This window comes from Daucus carota, chromosome 9 (genome assembly GCF_001625215.2).
Source record: "Daucus carota subsp. sativus chromosome 9, DH1 v3.0, whole genome shotgun sequence".
In the NCBI taxonomy this organism is placed as follows: Eukaryota; Viridiplantae; Streptophyta; class Magnoliopsida; order Apiales; family Apiaceae; genus Daucus; species Daucus carota.
In genome coordinates this window covers 38,046,206-38,066,584 of record NC_030389.2, presented here as the reverse complement: position 1 = coordinate 38,066,584, position 20,379 = coordinate 38,046,206, and the positions used below count along the sequence as shown (strand labels likewise).

The following is a 20,379-nucleotide window of genomic DNA, read 5'->3' as shown; positions in this document are numbered from 1 at the left end:
ATATATATATATATATATATATCATATATGTATAATTAAAATAATACTCTCCCAGTTCCATTCATTTTAAAATATTTATAAAATATAATTTGTTTTTAAAAGATTTATTTATGAAAAAAATAAAAGAATTTGAAAATATTTATAATATTATATAAATATTTCCACGCTATGCTAGCTCCTACCTAATAATTGTACTCATCCTCTCAACACATTTCTTCAAAGCAAGTGGGTCCATGCTGTCGAAATCAATGGAATGGAGTCACATTTTGACCATCTGAGCCTGTAGCCATCACTATTTAATAGATATGGCTGCTTGCCTGCTTCAGTGCTTCTCCGATGACTACAGCTCTGTTTAGTAAAATTTGAATATTTGATTGATGTGTTATATCGGAGCATCTCGGAAAATATATTATTTAGGGTATTAATCAAAAAAGATTTTTCTGCTGTGGTATCATAAATGCACGCTGATGATTATTTTTTAAATAGTTGGTTAATTTTTGTAGGCTATTATGTCGTTGAGGTCGACATATCAAATTTTGAAATAATATATTATACTTATAAAAAATTGAAATGACAATAATATATTAATTTTTAAATATAATAAATCAACATAGTTATTTTTGACAATTTAGGCTTATACCCCTGTCTGTTCTAATACTTGGCGGGATGAGTTGCAGCCGAACCCAGATGTTGAAAACAACATTGGAGAATCAACATAATTAATATCATCAAAATAAAATATATTACACATTTGACAAATTTTACCTATCCCAGTACATTTCCCTTCTCCAATGACAATAGTTATAGAAATCAACTAAATTGATCTGTAATACATTGTGTAAATTTTGTTGAACTTACTTCGATGATATTGACTGTATTGATTAACTATAATTTCAAAATAATATTTTATTAATATTTTAATTATTATAAATAAATCACTTCAATATGTTAACAAACGATTTCTAACCTTCATACATTTCTTGGAGATATGTAGAGCTTCCACAAATATAAAAAGATGCATATGATCTTGATTATAATTATGAGAAAATGGTAGAGTTTAGTTGGAACAGATTATATTTTTTTTGATATGCCAACCTACTTTTTATCAAAGGATGTTGATGTTTGATGGCTTGGCTTCGGGACCGAAGCGCCACTCCAGTCATGTTCGTCGTTTCTCGAAAGTATCTTTTTTTATAAATCCTGCAAATTTTATGTATCTAAGTGCATATGCAGTAGTGTTATTAAAAATTATTGACTTAATTAGACTTATAAAATATTATGTAAAATTTTCCATACTTATAAAATATTTTGTACCATAAAAGTAATTACATTGATTAAATATAATTAAAAATGGTGCATCATTCTTATTTCAAACCATTATAAAAAAAATACATTATTTTAATTCGACGTTTAAATAATGCGAAATATTAGTATAGGTCTTTAGTGGTCGGCCAAATATATCCAATAATTTTATATTAATTATATTTGGAATCATGTTATCTATAATTCTCATTTAGCATGTCACATGTTTTTTGCTGACAGTGTTGGTTCGACTAATAGAAGATTGTGCAAAATTTGTTCAATTTATAAGACATGTTATTTTGATGTTACTGACTATATTACTTGATTATGTTATAAAAATATTATTATTTCACATTATTATAAATAAAATATATTATTTTAATTTAATAATAAATGATATGAAATCTTGCTACATGTATCAAGAAATCGACGAAACATATATAATATGAAAAAATTGACTATAATTACATATAAGATTTTTTTATTATCAAAATGATGGAATATATATGTATTTTTTATAAATTTTATTACAAATGATAAGAAAGTTACGATTTACAAATTACTAATATCTAGATAATTTGATTTTTTTAATTTTTTAAATAATATTAACACTTGAAAATTTATTTTACAATTTTCAATTTTTATAATCCAAAACATCATTCATATATCCTTTACCGTCATAAAGACACATTCCATGAGAACTTAAATTCACCCAAATTCTTATTTCATATTCCAAAAAAAAAATAAATCAAAATTGTTATTTCGAATCGATTATCGCAATAATTGATAATCGATTATTGTCTTTCCATGCAGTAAAAGAAACGGCCACCAGGATAGTTGTTGGGACGGGTAAATAATGTGTTAAAATACACCAAAAAAACGTTTCTAGTCTTTCTAATTTCTATAATACATTCGACTATCACAAAGACTTTTTACGAATCAAAAGCAGCCTTTACTCTCTCTCTAGAAATGGTTAATTTTCTTCATCTTTTCTCACAATCCAATCTTAATTTATCTTTTGCTCATCTCTACTCACATGTTTAATTATCAGTTTCTATGCTGATTGTTTTGTTTTAATCTAGATTGGATTCGCCATGGAAAGCTCCGCTCAAGGACTGCTCGATGCCTCCGAAATTCACGGTTTTCGAACTCTCCAAGGTATATAACACTTCGTTTGATTGATTGTTTAGTTTTTGTGTTTAGAGATGTTTTTCTAGTGTTTTGATTAGCTGATAGGTTTAGAATTGCTTCGATTTACCGCGATTGTGTTCTAGTGAAGTGTTGAATGAGAGAACTGTTTGTTTTATGTTAAAGGATAGTTTAGAATTGGTTATGGATGGAATTAGGATGGAATTAGGATCGGAAATATCGAGGAGGTGAAAATTAGTATATAGCTTGTTAACTATAAAATTCAGCTATAAGATATGATGACGGTGGCAATGCAATGCACGCTAAGGCGATTGAGTGTGCATGTTTGAGTTGTTGATGTTGCTTTGAGTTCGAGTGTAGATATTACTATATTTAGGTATGTTTAGTTAGGCACAAAAAGTTTGAGCCGCATTTGAGTTTTTGCAATACATTGGACTGGACGTGAAAATTTTAGAATGACGCACTTTTGTCAAATAATGGCCAACAAAGTATGAAATATGAGATTATTATAAGCAGTAAGAAGAACTGACATGACTTACCTTTTGTTGAAAAAAGGTCAACAAAATGGGGATTGCATTTGGGAAGACTGATTTAATTTCAAACGGTGGAATTAAATTGAAGAATTTGAAAATTGGGATTCAATACCAAATTCTATGTTTGGCCAACACAAAAAGTTGGATCTGAATTTCAAATTCTAATATTATAAATTGGAATGCGAGTATCCCAAAATATTTAAATTATACCATTTTCTGACAAGCATAGAAAATTTTAATTTACATGTAATATAGACATATTACATTCAACAAATTATCGAGAAACAGTTTGTAAGCACATAATTGTTAATTCATATTTGCTATGATTTATATTATTAGTATATTTTATCATTATTATAATAAAACATAAACAAACAAAGAAAACCTCAAAGAAAATTTTAAAAATTGAAAATTAATATGAAGGTTCCATTTAATTTAGTCAGCGAGTATATGAGTCAGCCAAAATACCATTCAGTTCTCTTTTTTATCATTTTGCACTGAGCCATCTTTCCCCTTGTATATACATACTAGAACTTGTATGTTTACATATACATTAACTACATATTTGATGACGGGGAGGACCTTATAACCAATAGCTAATATGGGGGATTTTGATTTAACATCATTCTAGGTTCAAAATGATAATGAAACTGAATTATGATTGCATCTGAAACTTGTAAAGGGTCGGCTGGTATTGACTGCCGCACTGGTGTTTATAACAAATTTTCAGGCAGCGATATCAGATAGAAACATATGCATTGCAAATGACAACAATTTGGTTGTCAATTCAAATTCTGGAGAAATGACTTTAATTAGATACTTTGGACTGGGGTGATTCCAAATTTAAGAATCCAAATTTCTTGAATTCCCAAGCTAGGAATTTGAGTCGATTCCAGTTTAGTATAATAGCCCTGATTGTCATATTAATGTATTAGTTTTAATTAAGCTATGGTTATGGAAGTCCAAACAGTATACAACAAACTGAAATTGTTTTAATTTTTATAATTTACATGCAACTAAATTATGACCATGCAACCATATCTGTAATTTCGTTAGCATCAAGATTCCAGCAACTATCATTTTCTTTGGTAATCACCCTGTTGTAATGGCTCCCTTCAATTGTGGACAGAGTTGGATATTAGCAACATAATGGAGGAGGCCAAGGGAAGATGGCTCCGACCAAATGAGGTTCATGCAATACTGTGTAACCATAAATATTTTAATGTTTTTGTCAAGCCGGTGAACTTCCCATCAGGTATATGATCCTAATACGCGTATGCTTTACTTTCCTCTGTCTAGACCACTTTTTCGTCGCATACATTTTTTCCCACCAATTACAATGAAATTGTGTTTGTTAAGATAATTGTGCGTGCATAAAGTCCAGGCTCATTAATTTTGTAGCTAATTGATAGTTTATATATATTTTGTCTGTTGCAATCTGCTAGGTGGCACTATTGTTTTGTTTGACCGTAGAAAACTCAGAAATTTCCGGAAAGATGGCCATAGTTGGAAGAAGAAAAAAGACGGGAAGACTGTAAAAGAAGCACATGAACACTTAAAGGTGAGAACTCTTTTACATGCATGAATGTTGAAGCTAAAAAAATAATTTTCTGATATACACAGACAGTACTTTGTGTAGCATGTTACCTAATTTTTTATATGTTCTATTAGGCTTATAGTTGGACCAACCATTACTGTCTGCATATGGGATTGCTATTGAATGAATTTTTTTACACAAGCAAAATGTTTGTCTGTAATGAAGCCTGAAGTATTTGTTGTGTGGTCTGGAGTTCAATTAGAAACTGTGGGCAAATTTTCTAAACTATCTTTTGTGTTTACTGCTTACAGGTTGGTAATGAAGAGCGAATTCATGTATACTATGCACATGGCCAAGATAACACGACTTTTGTTCGCAGATGTTACTGGCTACTTGATAAGTATGTTGACACCATAATTTTTGTTATAGATGATTATATTCTACTGCCTAATTGCTTGACCATTATTCTGATGTCAAACTTAATTGTTATGAACATAGTCATAGACTCTAACGTAATTAATTTGATGTTAAAGGAAGTTGGAGAACATTGTCCTTGTACACTATCGTGAAACTCAAGAGGTACTAACAGTTCCTGTATGCATTATACTTCCATTAGTTTTTTTTTGTGTGATTGATATATAAATGTGTAGTAGTTAATGGACAAACATTTTCCATCTTCTAACAATAGTATGCAATCTTGAGTTTTCCTTATTTTGAGCTGGCACGTGTGCAGATGAATATTTTTCCACTCCTGCACATTACTTGCATGCTTAGCTTTTATCCATAATTATATCACGCATACTTCATTTTCAACCTAGTAACTATATCTTCACTAAAATTCCAGTAATCCTATTAAATGGAAACATGTTAGCTGTTTCAAAGATAGATATGTGGATTTTTACATGCACTTTCTCCCTCCCTTGCTTTGCAATGAAAATCTTATATCGTAGCATCTGCTTATTTGTATCTACTTTGCGGGAATTGGGATTCCAGTGTATGTATTTTGTTAAGGATTGTTACTACTCACTTGTAGGGATAAATACTTCCTTTATCAGAAGCTTAAATTGCTGCACTTTATAAACTTCAAACTATAATTTATCCTCCCACATATAATGACTATTAAGTGATGCGGGGATTTATTCTTTAAGATGCAGTCACAGGGTTCTCCAATTGCATCTATCAATTCCAACTCTTGCTCAGCCCTTTCTGAGCAACCTGCCTGGCTTCTACCCGAAGAATCCGATTCCGGTGTTGTGAGGGCATACAGTGCAAGCACCCAAGCCCCTATAGGTAACATCAATTATCGTTTGTGTAATCTTGCATATGACCACTCTTCTTCTCATACATAGAAACCAAAGTTAGCCCTACAAATGAAGTCATGGTGTATTTTTTAAATATTAATTTTTGGATATCGTCCTACATCATATAATTTTTCTATATTTATTTCCTTTTAGATCTTTTTGTCATAATATCATCTTAATTTTCTAGGCAACAGTACAGAGGCTCCTAACAAGTTCATTCAGCATCATGAAATAAGACTTCATGAAATTAATACACTTGAATGGGATGAGCTTGTTGTACCGGATGATCCGAATAAATTGACTATTTCTGATGAAGGTAAGAAAGTATATATAAATCTGCTGTAGAGCCAGGTGATCCACAAGAAATATTTACCATTCATCTGTGCATTTGTGCAGGAAACATTCTATGCTTTGAACAGCGGAGTAGTGAATTTGAAACGAATGGCCATAAAAGTTATGTAAGTACAACATGCTGATATGTATTAAATTGCTCATAGTTCAATTATGTCACTGTCTTGCATTTTAATTTTTGAATAAGTATCTATTGAAAACTAAATGGGTAAAGTATCAAAGTGGTCTCTGAAGTGGAGGTCATATATCACTTTGCTCATTGATTTTAACGGGGTATTGTTGGAATCACTAAAGTCGTAATAAATATCAAACACAGACCTTAAAATATGGGTTCAGGGAGTAGAATTAATATTTTTACACATTTTTTTATAGATGTTATCACAACCAAGTAAAAAGTTGTGAATTCTAGTATTTCAGATAATATATTTAGATTTTAAAAAGTTTATTTACTATTCATTTTTAATTTATATTAAAAATGAATAGTAAATAAACTTTTTAAAATCTAAATATATTGCCTAAAACTCGAATTCACAACTTTTTACTTTGTTGTGAATACATCCGATAAAAATGTGTAAAACTCAATCAATATTAATTTTACTCCCTGAACACATATTTGGAGGTATCTGTTTGATATTATTATGATTTTGGTGATTCATATGATGGCTTGTTAAGATCGGTGAGCAAAGTGATACCTCCACTTCAGTGACCACTTTGATTTTTACCCGAAATCTAAACTCTTAAATTGCGAACATTGTTTGCTTTCAGTTTGTAGTGACCTATTTTAACTTTGAAGTAGGGATCTAAAATCTAAAGAGTGAAGAGTTTTTCTAATTTTTTTCATTAAAATAATGTTCACCAAGTTATATACCTAAATGGCAGAAGTGATCAAGTGGGAGAGGCTTGAATGATTGCTAGCTCTAACACCATTATGTCGTCATATTGATCTACTATATACACCATTAAATTTAGTCATTCTACATTAATTGGCTTCATGAGAAACCGAAGTCACATGCCTTATATCAAGATACTATAATATAACTCATGCATCCAGAATTTAGGATCCCCTATTCCCACCACAAAAAGCATGTCTGGTCGTTTGAGAAGTTCTCCTCCCAGATTCTACTCTGGTATATGTTAGATGTTACAAGTACATGTGCATGATACTCATTTTATACGAGGTTCCTTGAATAATGTTTTTTTTTTTGTTACTTTTAGCGTAACACAAAGAAAAGATTTATTAGTTTACAAACACGAAAGGAAACTTAAATATTTTGAATACGAATTGAAGTTTAATTAAAACATATTATTAAAGATTTAAAATATATATGCAATAGGATGATATTATATCTTGATGCATAGTTCTTAGAGTGTATGGAGATACACTTATATTAAATTTTTAATTGCAAATTACAACTCTTCGTTATATGCAGAAGTGATTACAATTATATATTATATTATATCATATATATATATATATATAGGTATGTATATGATTTTATTGTGCTGCTCAAATATATTTATGATATGTGATATTATTAGAATAATGAGAAATGAGTTATAACTTCCAACTCTCTGAAACTGTTTTTCATAGTCTTTGCCTCTTCTTTCTTTTGTGTATGCATTTTTTGTTCAAAGCTCCTGTTGGATTTTTTTTCTGTATTTCGGATCAAACGGTGACATTTTGGTTCAGTAGAGTTGATCGTACTGACGCGTGATCTAGTTTATGGTTCCATTACTTAAACCGTGAACCATATGCACTGTCCTAAGTAAAGAGTTTAAAAGTGGTCTCGCATTTTCTTGAATTGCAGAGTTTTCTTTCTCTATAAATTTTTTTATATTATACTCAGATAAGCTGCAAAGCTATTTAAGGCAACTCTGCACTAAATTAACAGTCCACAAATTTTACTTTTTACATTTTGTTGCTAGTATTTTTACAATGCCCTTGTAAGAGCATATTATGAGGACCTATTTACCATTATATCGTAAATAATTCAAAAAAACTATTCCTGTCCCCGCTCTCTGTCGTTGATTTCCATTTCCCGTTGTTGACTCTTGGTGCTTGATTTATTAGATAGATGATGTATTTGATACTAATTTATCTTCGAAATTGTAACCCTGTATTGCCGATACACACATTGATATGTTTCTGATAGAGTTCCAATATTTCTGATCAGATCAATGATTCAAACAACAGTCTCTTTGAGTCAAATGGTCGAGTGGACCTTCCACTTATCAATGGCTCCAAAGCAGTGAATACAGGCACTGATGACTCTTTGCGAATTATAAACAAAGATGGTCTGCAAACTCAGGACAGCATTGGAAGATGGATGACCTATATCATGGCCGATTCTACCAATCCTGAAGTAGCAGATGACCCAAATTTGGAATCTTTTATTTCAACTGGTCAAGATTTGTCTACATTTATGAATCAGACTAAACCATCTATGTTAACAGATCACCAAAATTTGACATGTCCGGAGCAAATGTTCACCATAACCGATATCTCACCTGCATCTGCTTTATCGGCGGAAGAAACAAAGGTTTTTTTCTATTCTTTCCCCACTGTGTTTTTGTCCACTACTAATTTGGATTAACTGATGTTCTTGTAGAAATGAAGAACTAGTTTGTTTATTAACTAAGACGCGTTGCTTTGCAAAAAAAGAAGAGTGGAGCCTGGAGGGATGCTTCTTATACCACTTAACCAAACACTTACTGATTTTTCAACACCTGCAGTACTAATGATCTAAAAATTTCAAAAAGCCTAGACTTCTTCAGTCACACAGCCATTTAACTGGTTGTTTTCGTCTCCTTTCACTCTTCTTTTTTGTACCACTTTGGGACATGTAGGATTAAACACTTGAAACACAGTCTGGCTAGCTTTTTACTAACAAATAATAATTATTCAATTAAGTAATAGCTTGAATTTTGTGGTTCATTTACCTTTAGCAATTGTTATTGCAGATCCTAGTTGTTGGTTATTTCCATCAAGATCCGTCTCCTCTTGCAAAATCTAATCTACTTTGTGTTTGTGGGGATGAATGCATTTCTGCTGACCTTGTTCAAGCTGGAGTCTATCGTTCTTTTGTTTCACCTCATAAACCTGGTTTAGTTGATCTTTATTTGAGCTTTGATGGGCAGAATCCCATCAGCCAAGTTGTGACCTTCGAGTATCACTGTGTCACTGAAAAGTTGATGAATTTGTCTGAAAACAAATTGAAGGAAGAATTTCAATATCAGATGAGGCTTTCTCATTTGCTCTTCTCTGCATCAAACAGGCTTACTATATTGTCTAGCAAACCAGGTCGAAATGCCCTGAAAGAGGCCAAAATATTTATTCATAAAACTTGTCAAATTTCTGATAATTGGACGTCCTTGGTGAAATCTATTAACAGCAGCAACTTTTCATATCTAAGGGCTAAAGATAGCTTGTTTGAGATTACTTTGCAGAACAGACTTCATGAGTGGCTGTTAGATAGGATAGTTGAAGGGTCTGAGATCTCTGTTCGAGATGATCAAGGCTTAGGAGTAATTCATTACTGTGCAATTTTAGGATATACATGGGCGGTTTATCCATTTTCGTTGTCTGGCTTATCATTGGATTATCGGGATAAATATGGATGGACAGCTCTTCACTGGGCTTCATCTTATGGAAGGTACAAGGTGATATTGCCCATCATATGTACTGTTTGTCTGTTTCACATATTCTCACATTCAACTTATGTTTTACTTTGTAATGGTTTGACCTTGAACTTTTTCCTTGTTTTGTGTGCTAGTATATCAGTGTCAATTGAATATTACTCTAGTAAGTTTATTTTGTTATTTATATTTGGTCCCAACTATGCTACTCTTCGATATGTTGCCTCTGGTTAGATGGTCAGGAAAACACCATATGTTATGAATAGCCGCTAAAATATGCGCCCTTAAGTCGTGCTCAGAAAGTAACAAATGATAGTTTAAGAATCTATGCTTTTAATATATCTATATATGAAGTCTGCAAGAGAGATATAAGCAATGACAAGACATCTCTTTGTAATTTCAGCCTGTGTACATTGAATAAGGCTATTATACGTTGGCAGAAGATCCAAAGCAAAATTTAATCACCATTTACTTGTAATGTTACCCTTACTATTCATTTTGGTTTTATGTTTCCTCTGGAAATTTACAAAATTATTGTTGAACAACTCTAAGTATATGGCCACTTTCAGTCAAATAAACACGGCGCTTGTGGCTTCTTGGCTCACCCTCATGGTATCTCACTTGGGTGAGAGGTGAATACCTTAGTACTTAAAAGCTACCTAGCTCCCATTGTATAAATGTATGAGACTCTTTGGTTGCCACATATTCCCCCGGTTTGGATGTACGGTACAGCATGCCACTCTACCAACAGAATTCGTCGAATATTGTGGATCAATATAATGAATTATAAATTGTCTTCCTGTTGCCACGTTGCTAGGCCTTGAAAGATTTATTTTTTGATATATATTTATATATATGTATGTATGTATGTATGTATGTATGTATATATTTATATGTATGTATGTATGTATGTATGTATGTATGTATGTATGTATGTATGTATGTACGCATGCATAATTATTTAGGAAAAAAGTTAATTTTTTATTTATTATTATGTCCAAGTATATTAAATAATAATTTGATTAGTAGGGATATTAGTAATCATAGTATTAGAGTTTAAAATCTGTTAATTCCATTTTAGAGGTGTCTTTGGGCTTCAGTTTGAGGCCTTCTTCCATCATTTTGGTGCTGGTCTGGCCCTTTACCTTTGGTATCACAAGTCGACTTTGGGCCTTGCCCCAAATGATAAACTTAATTAAAAAGAAAACCTTAGCATTGAGGCAGAGTGTTTAACTAGTTTAACTTTTTTTCTTGCTAATATATATGACATCTAGTTGAATCATTGTCTAAACGAATCTCAATATTCAGGAAGGACATGGTTGCAGCTCTTCTATCTGCAGGTGCAAAGCCAAATTTGGTGACTGACCCCACTTCAGAAAACCCTGGTGGATGCACTGGAGCTGATCTTGCATCGAAGAATGGTTATGACGGTTTGGCTGCTTATCTTGCCGAAAAGGGATTAGTGGAACATTTTAAGGATATGAGCATAGCTGGGAATGTCAGTGGCTCACTACAGATCACCACATCTAATTTTGATATCTCTGGGACATTTACTGAGGAAGAGACATGCTTGAAAGATACGTTGGCAGCTTACCGCACTGCTGCTGATGCAGCAGCACGCATACAGGCTGCATTTAGGGAGCAGTCACTTAAATTGCAGAGAGATGCTATTCAGTTGTCCAATCCAGAGGATGAAGCACGCAATATAATTGCAGCAATGAAAATTCAGCATGCCTTTCGGAACCATGAAACACGGAAAAAGATACTGGCAGCTGCCAGAATTCAACACAGGTTCCACACTTGGAAGATACGAAAAGATTTTCTTAATCTGCGTCGCCAAACCGTCAGAATACAAGTAAGAAGATTTACGACTTGGCAGATTGACTCACTAATTGAGATTTTACAGGCTTTCAACTTGTTATTTCATATATGTCCATTCCACTATTGTGATTCTACTTCAGAACTTGAATTGAGTTGAGGAATCTAATGACTTACTCTATACTAATCATTTTTGTAGTGGCTTGAAGCTTGAGCGCTATTAAGTTAAAATTCAGAGATATGGTTGTTTATATAGACTGCAAAAATACATGACAATTTCGCTAATAAAATGCAACAATACCTTTTGCTATTGAAGTTTATAATATATCTGCATATGCATGTTACTGATATATCATTATTTAGTACTTGTCTTTAACTACCTGCTAGTGTTACTACTAATTAGTTTTTCAGATGCTTTTGAGCTTTTATTTTGTTTACTTCAACTGCAGGCTATCTTTAGGGGTTTCCAAGTCCGAAAACAGTACAGGAAAATTATATTTGCTGTGGGAGTGCTTGAAAAGGTAATCTTGCGTTGGCGTTTGAAAAGGAAAGGTTTCCGCGGTCTTCAGGTTTGTCCAGGTGAAGTTGCCATAGATGTGGAACAAAATAACAATGCGGAGGAGGACTTCTTTAAAGTCAGCAGAAAGCAGGCTGAAGAGCGTGTTGAGCGATCTGTTGTAAGGGTTCAAGCCATGTTTCGCTCAAAGCGAGCTCAAGAAGACTATCAGAAGATGAAACTAGCACATCATAAAGCTTCTGTAAGCAAATGCCATCCCCATCTCTTACATTTAGTATTGTATGTGGGAAAAAATGTTCCATGCATTAATTTATCATATTAATCATTACTCATACTATAGATATGCTACGCACCACCACTCAACTAATCTCTTATCAATTGAGAAATAGGAATCAGAACTTAATATTTAAGGAAAGTCTCAAATAGACGTGGAATGTAAAATTTTCATTTTGTTGATAATTAATATCGGGAACTAGACCAAATAAAATCAAACATACCCCCTCCGTTTCAATATAGTAGTAGTTGTCCAGTTTGACTTTCATTAAATTTTTTGCTGTAGAATCTATGGATACAGTAGGGATTATCTTATTCCGAGTTTCTCACCGGAGTACTTAAATTGTTTAACCAACTTGGCCTTGTTATATGCAGCTGGAATATGAAGGTCTAGTGAATCCTGACACAGACATGGGATAGTAAAGAACTTTACGGGGAATGATCTTAAACTGCAACACACACATTTTACTACCTTTGTTTTGTAAACAGTGTGTACATCTTGTCAATATGATGTTTAACAGTAGGTAGTTTTGGCTCCTGTTTTCTGGAAACATGAGAGCTTCAAGATTTTATTTTAACTCACTGCACTGGGATTGGTTCTTTTGTACCCAAATCATATAATGTACTTGTTAACTGTCCCGTAGCTTTAGTTTAGTTGTAATACCACGCAGGATGTGGATGTAGTAATAATGATAAAACTGTCAAACTTTTGCCCTTGGCCTCTATTCTGTATGTAATAAACTTGTGGCTGATCACTTGTAGATTTGTTTCGCAGTCCAGAAGATGATCAAGCAAAATATTGGATGCAATTGTATATACATTTTTAGGTCGACAATAATTAAAAAAGAGTATAGATTTTTTCAGTGTATAAAGTATTAAGCCATCTGCTGTTTATGTTAGTATCGGTTGTTCGGTCTGAATAGTACGCTGTGAATGAGTAAAATCATAAAGGAGTAGAAATGCTAGTATTTTATAGTGTGCAGGTCTTTCTATCTAAACATTTATAGACACACTTTTCTGATAGTATAAATGTATTTGACGAATAATTGAAACTGTTTTTGGCGGAATATAGAAAAATCATAATTAGTTTTTAATTTCGAATTCATTGGAGGAAAGTGATTAACAGATAGTCAGATAAGTCAAAAATAGTCAACCAAAAAACTAAAAAAAGTTTTTTAAGTTGTAAATAATATTTAATATTTTATTTTAAATTTCAGTTGTAGAATGTTGTGTATGAGTTTAATCTATTCAAATTCGATTTCATTCTATATTACATAAGAATAAAATTATCCACTAAACATATATAAATATACTGAATTATATGATTTATTCATATCTAAATTGTTACGACTAATTTATATATAATATGATATGATATTCATTTATTTGTGAATTTTTCAGAAAATCTTATGATATTATTGTAAAAATATGACTTATAAGTTAATTTTATGTAAAAATTAAACATCTTATAAATCATATAAAATGTGCCTCTAAATAAGATGTGACGAAGAGTGTTTTATATATAGTGGGTGTTTGGCTACCCAGCTTCTCAGCCTTTTTACTAAAAAAGTGCGGTATGCTTTTTGAATGCCTCTTTGACAAATAAATTTAAGCACTTCTGAAGAGGGGTATTAAAAATTCAGAAAAAAAATTATCCAAACACTTTTAACAATTTATAAATTCAAATCAATTTCTCACTTATAATCTACTTATTTTACTTTAATCAATAAATCAATTTTTTTAACATTAGCCAAACGGGCCAACGGGCCCATAATATAAATGCCGCAGGCACGCGGAACTCTATTTCTAAACATAGACAATGACAACAATGGTTATCTTTTCTGGTTCGGGGGTTGCATACTTGCATACTCATGGCTCAAGTCATATAGCATCGAAATTTGGATATTAAAATATAAAATTGTTAAAAACAAATTAGTAAAAGCAGCACCATTTGGTGATGTCTTTTTGTGGAGGATAACGATGCAAATCAAATAGACAAAAAGTCTGCTTAATGATCCAGGTCAAAAACCGCTCACAGCAAATCGCGATGGCACGTGGTATTATAATACAGGATTCTTAACTTTAAGATAAGGTTAATATTTTAGAGTACCAAGTTTCTAAGCAATAGCAAGCTGTTCTTGTATGATTGATATACGTGACATCTTTTGTGTATCACAAGCTATAGTGGGAATGTTTTCTTGTTTATACAAGATCAGTAATAACATCTTTTTATGTCATCTGTTTGCTCCTTCAATATATAGTGATGACAATGGCAACTCAATTATATTATTGAAACAATGCAATCATAAAATGTTATACTCAATTTTTTTTAATTGAAACAATACAATTATAACATGTTAATAATAGATAGATGTAATAAAGAAAGGGAGTGTTTTTGGGGGGATGAAATCCGGTAGTTGGGGTCAATTTTGTTTTTAAAGATAAATTGATATTAATCATATATTTAGTTTCAGAAAAATATATCAATCTTATATTCATTTATTTCATATATTTTTCATATGATGCTTTTATTTGTCACAGACATTTTTTAAAAATAAAAATATGTAATTAGAATATTAATTTAAGATAAATCAACTAATAATAATAATTTTTCATATTGTCCAACCGTCTAAATAACTGTGTCAAAAATCAAAAAGTCACATCGAAAAAGAGTGAGAGTATATTGATATCGAATGTTTTTCCGCACACAACCAAGTTTGAGCCTTTTGTTGTTGAGTTTCATAGACGCCAACAGTGCCGAATTTCCGGCTGCTAGTTCCGATTCTAAGCTTTTCGCCACATCAAAAAGCTACAGATTGTCTCCCTAATAAAGTTCTAGGTCGATAGATGGACTAATAAAGCACTGATATTCTAATTTTAAATTTTATTATTTCTAGGAAGAAATTAAGTAAACCATGTTTTTTTTATAAACATTAAGTAAACCATGTTATTTACACGTAGAACTGACAAGGAACGTCACAAATATACCAGCTGAAACTCAAACCAATAAAGCAATTTACTTTTTAAGTGTTTAAAACTGTTCTAAAAGAATCACCGATTAATCCCTGTTCCGTAACTTGCCGAACTGATTAAATCTCTGCCTAATCACTGATCAATCCGATTAATCCCCGATCAATTCAATTAATTCCCGATTAATCCTTGTTCCGTAACTTCACCGATTAAGTTCGATTTCCACTTTTTACAACACCACTTTAAACTTGAAATTCAAATTATTAGGGAGTCTAGATATCAAAACTAAGCGAACAAAATTAATAAAATGTTCGATAGTTAATCACCCTCACTCGCCATCTCGCGATAGACTATGAAACATATGGATTTATAAATTATTAGACAAAAAAATAATATAAGAACCGTGCAATATATAACAAGTTTTTGCTTAAATCAGTCAGCACGGTTGATGTCATTAGCTTTCTTGATTAGGATAAATTTGTATAAGTTATCATTTCTTATTATTTGACCATCCCACGAATTTGTTTGAGAGCATCTTATAATTATAGGATAAGTTTGTATGAGTTATCAATTTGTAATATTTGTCCATTCAAAAGTTCATATTATTTGGCCATCTTTCGAAATTGTTCGTCACTTTAAAAATTATTATATTTAAAAATATATGATAATAAAAGTATTATTAAAAAAAGCAGATAACTATTTGATCAATTTTTTTTTAATATTTACTTATTTTGAGCTATAATTTAAAAGAATAATATTCAGATTGATAATAAAATCTATGTAAACTTCCCGCAAAAAAGATTTTTTTTGGTAAAAGGACTGTCCAAAAAAGGTGTTTTAAATTTAACAAACTAACAACTATTTTCAACAAAAAATTATAAACTATTTTCACATACTTCTCCAATAACAACCCAAACCCACCACAACACTGGATTTTTTTAATTTAAGATTATACGAGAATCCCAATGAAATGGTTCACTTCCGCATAAAATAAATAACATGCGTCTCTAACCATTAGGCTAACGTCTCAATCTCAAATTTTATATGTTCAGATACAATGTCACAAGCTCACAGCTATCCTTATCCGAACCACACTTTCAGATTATTCCAAAATTATATTAATATAATAAGCTTCTAGTAGCCAGCTTTTGAAATACAGCACAAGTCAATATTATGTTGCCATCAGCGCCGGTTTTGAGGGACTGCAACAAGTGCCACAGCACAGGGCCCATGAAATTTTAGGGTCCGTGACTATTTATTTCTATCTTTTGGTGTCCTCATGATAAATATAATATAATATTAGTATCTCTTTAATTTTTTACTATTGTTTCATTTAAACACTAATCAATTCTCAACTCCCAAGACCCAGTTATGCACGTCTCTTCTTATTCTTTCTCTCTCTCCACATACTAGTACACTATACAACAGTAAATCCCACACGGCCACATACATATTTAAGTCTCACTACTCAAAAAAACAGTTTTCAGTTGTAGTAGTCTAATTTTGTTTATGATATCTTGTTATTTTAGCTAAATTAAAATTTTGTTTTGTCATTTGGAAAGACCTCATTCTTAAAGTTAGCACAGGGCCTCAAAAAAGTCCCGGACGACCCTGGTTGCCATAGTACACAAGGAACTTCTAAAGAAAATTCCTTCAACAGTTTAGCCATAAATCAAGCTCTCTATATATATAGTATGAACTCTAATGCAAAACATCTACAAATCTTTCAACATTTTTAGTTCTTCAAACTTCTTAACACTTGCAATACCAAAACCAGATAGTTGTTTCAAGCCCGGGGCACGATACGATACCTTAAAGTTAAGGGCGAGGTTCAGACGAGGAAACACTAAGATACCCCTAGAGGGGATAAGGCGAGTTGAGTCGAAACCATAGAGAATTTTCTCAGCTAATGAATTTAGCTACCATTTTGCGCGGAATCCAGCTTCTTCAATCTTTTTCTGTTGTTTTTCTCTATTGGTTTTACGTGATCTCTTAAACATTATTTCATTCTAGTTTACAATACCTGGCTTGTTTTTTTGTTTTTGTTTTTTTGGTGGTTTATATATATACTTGAAATCGAGCAACATACCGGCTTTGGATTCCTACAGAAAGGCTTGAGATGGATCATGCAAAACGTCCCAGCTCTGGCTCTGAAGAAGATGATCGATACATGATGATCACAGAGGACAAGAAGCGAAAGAGAATGATCTCAAACCGCGAGTCTGCAAGGCGTTCACGGATGAAAAGGCAGCAGCACATGCAGGATCTTAATAACCAGATCATGTTCTACAAGAACAGAAGAACTGAGATTAATCAGAGCATTAGTAATTTCACAGAACAGTTCACAGCAATTGAGAATCAGAACAGGATAATGCGAGCACAGAAAGAAGAGCTGAGGAAAAGATTAGAAGCAGCGGAACTTGTTACCAGCTATTTAGATGCAGCGAAGGGGTATCCTGTGAATACTGCTGAGGAACCCTGGTATTATAACCTGTGGCAGCCTTCACAGTCCATGCCTATCATGACTTCTGCCGAGTTTTTCCAGTTCTGAAATAGCATGAGTTCCATAAAACTATACCATAAATCATACTAACAAGTGAAATCTTGATATTTAATTTCCACCTCTTCAGTTGCTTTGAAGGGGTAGCTCTCAGTATCTGGAGAGTTTGTTCTGCATAATGTTCTTGTGATGAGCAAGTAAATGAATGATTTTGCATAGCATATCATCTGTAGTTGATAAACAAACAGAAGTATACTCTTATCACATAGTACATAGTAATTATATATATGAGATTCATTAGTACCAGATCAGTAAAGTTTTTAGGACATCCAAACGAAAATGAGCACTGCGACACACCGTACTCATGAAAACAGCCATAAGTTGCAGGAAAGTTCACACATACAAGCTAATTACATAAACTTCTGATGGACTTGCAAGAACTAGCTTAGATCTAGCTAGAGTGGTTTGTCTTCCCACACAGCATTTAGACCTCCCTGCGGCTTATATTCCAAAGTTCAATTTCATGTTCAAGACCCTTCACCAGATTAACTTCAGCTTTTGAGCGCACCTCGTTGGGTGCTTTTTCCAGGAGACGATTAGCTGCATTTTGAAGAGATTGGCACTGATGACGAAAGCCATCACTTCCATATCTTTGGCAAAACTCAGTCAGCTCCTCTGGAATTTTAGTCCCATTTTCTAGACAATGAGCAAAGCCCTCATAAAAAGCGGTTTCCATGATGCCAAACACTGTGAGGGCCACTGCATATTCCACTTCTGAGTTCATCAAGCTTTCCAAAAAGCTGTAGAAGATAAAGTAACCAAGGACTCAGTAATCTGCCCCCAAAGTTCAGATACTAAATCTTACAGCCACTAGCCACATAATGGAGCTGACAGTTGTGATCGATTAAAAAATATAACAATGTTTACGCGGATCTGGTATTTAAACTAGAGGTCAGCACAAATAAAGTTGGATTGCTGGTTGATGGTGTTTACACATGCCTAATGTACAGAATATATAGCAGGACAGAACAACATTAATGTTTCACATAAATTAACTGAACACTATGAGTAGATCAGACAAATTTATTTCACAATAAAAACTAAGTTGCAGTATACAAGTTACATGCCTGTGTACTAATAGCTAAAGGTGACTGGTAGACATATAACACAAAGACCACCAGAGAACATGTCGTTGCCACATTTTCATCAGAACACTAGCGCTTGACAAGCTTGAAGTGAGATTTATAGTACAAAACTAAGCATGAGAGAAAATAAAGCGATACGGCACAGCGGGGTATCTAGGATAATGAGCATTGATTATTGACATATCGGGGAAAAAGCATTGATTAGTCAGGATGGCTAACTTTTTAAAAAATTGCAAGTCTAGAAAATCTAATACTGGGAAGTAGGCTGCAGCTAACAGTGCATTCAGATATACCAATTATGCTACCTGCAGTATTCAAGGATAGCCTTTTCTGGAACAACGCTAGTCAGCGAAACTCTCCACTTTGAAGCCTCTTCTTTAAAACAAGAGTTCTCATGATTCATGGAAGCCATAATATTTAGCAACATGTCCACATCTGATTTGTCATCTGATTCCTTCCAAGCTTTCACCAACACACTAGCTACGAAGGGGACAAGTGCTCTAAAAACGATAATGTTCTGTCCCTGCAGTATCAGTTTGCATTAAATTACCATAAACATAGTAATATTACCAATCATGTTTAACTGTTTATTGCTCGCCTACATCCCTGCAATTCATCATCCGAATTTCATGTTCACGATATGTACATCGACAAAACATAACTAGTTCGAATATTCAAAGCTCATTAACAAGAACTTTCCATCCCAGATTACCAAAGTCTTCTTATCTACTCCTCTATCACAACTCACAACATTTAAGAAATTATTATTCACATTCTGGTGACTAGTTCCTCAAAAATAAAGAACTGTTTATAACATAAATCAGCAAAAGTTCAATGTTTATCTCAAAAACATACTAATAAACATAAATCTTGAATCAGTAAGCAAAATCAAACAAAAAACACACCATATTTTATTATTTTTTTGTCAATAAAAGCATGAAATATTATACAGTATAAAACCCAAAACTTGAATCTCAACAAAATCATAGAGATGTTGAAAAATACCAGCCATTTCTTGAAGGAGGAGAGATCAATAGTGCCATCTCTAATGCTGAGAAGAAAAGGATGCCTGGTAGCTCCAGTGTACAGAAGAGTGTGCTTTCTTAACCAAGTCTCTATCATTCCAGTCTTCTCAATCATATGCTTTCCTTCCATTTCTTCTGTTAACTTGCTCTCAGTTTGCAACAGAGATTGATTGTTTTGTTAGAAGAGGACAAGTCGGTGGTGAGTAACATGAAGCTGTAAGTGCACACGTGTCCTGCTTGTCCAGGTGTCCTGCTCACAAGCTGCCACCAAATATCATGTTTACATGGCTCCGGAACATCATTCATAATAGAAAAGTGCTTC

At 32.8% G+C, this 20,379-nt stretch overlaps 3 protein-coding genes across 4 annotated transcripts; 2 read left to right on the top strand and 1 right to left on the bottom strand.

Annotated features, from left to right (window-relative positions):
- Window positions 1–2,157: 2,157 nt before the first annotated feature.
- LOC108202451 (calmodulin-binding transcription activator 6) lies at window positions 2,158–13,182 on the top strand. 2 transcript variants are annotated; one of them, XM_017370836.2, is made up of 14 exons: window positions 2,158–2,274; window positions 2,385–2,460; window positions 4,114–4,239; window positions 4,430–4,545; window positions 4,833–4,921; window positions 5,055–5,100; window positions 5,676–5,811; window positions 6,010–6,138; window positions 6,219–6,280; window positions 8,348–8,713; window positions 9,135–9,826; window positions 11,118–11,664; window positions 12,077–12,385; window positions 12,793–13,182. In XM_017370836.2, the coding sequence occupies exons 1-14, from the start codon at window positions 2,272–2,274 to the stop codon at window positions 12,835–12,837; spliced, it is 2,742 nt and encodes a 913-aa protein (XP_017226325.1). In that variant the 5' UTR covers window positions 2,158–2,271; the 3' UTR covers window positions 12,838–13,182. The 2 variants fall into 2 exon arrangements, with proteins under 2 accessions (XP_017226325.1, XP_017226324.1); XM_017370835.2 differs by having other exon boundaries at window positions 2,195–2,274; window positions 5,670–5,811.
- Window positions 13,183–17,414: 4,232 nt separating this feature from the next.
- LOC108200312 (probable bifunctional TENA-E protein) lies at window positions 17,415–20,240 on the bottom strand. Its single transcript, XM_017368422.2, has 3 exons — window positions 20,038–20,240; window positions 19,338–19,555; window positions 17,415–18,687 (listed from the first exon to the last, which is right to left on the bottom strand). Exons 1-3 carry the CDS (start codon window positions 20,185–20,187, stop codon window positions 18,372–18,374), a joined length of 684 nt encoding a protein of 227 aa, XP_017223911.1. The 5' UTR covers window positions 20,188–20,240; the 3' UTR covers window positions 17,415–18,371.
- On the top strand, window positions 17,507–17,938 carry LOC108200313 (bZIP transcription factor 53). The gene has a single exon (XM_017368423.2). The coding sequence runs from the start codon at window positions 17,507–17,509 to the stop codon at window positions 17,936–17,938; it is 432 nt and encodes a 143-aa protein (XP_017223912.1).
- Window positions 20,241–20,379: the final 139 nt, after the last annotated feature.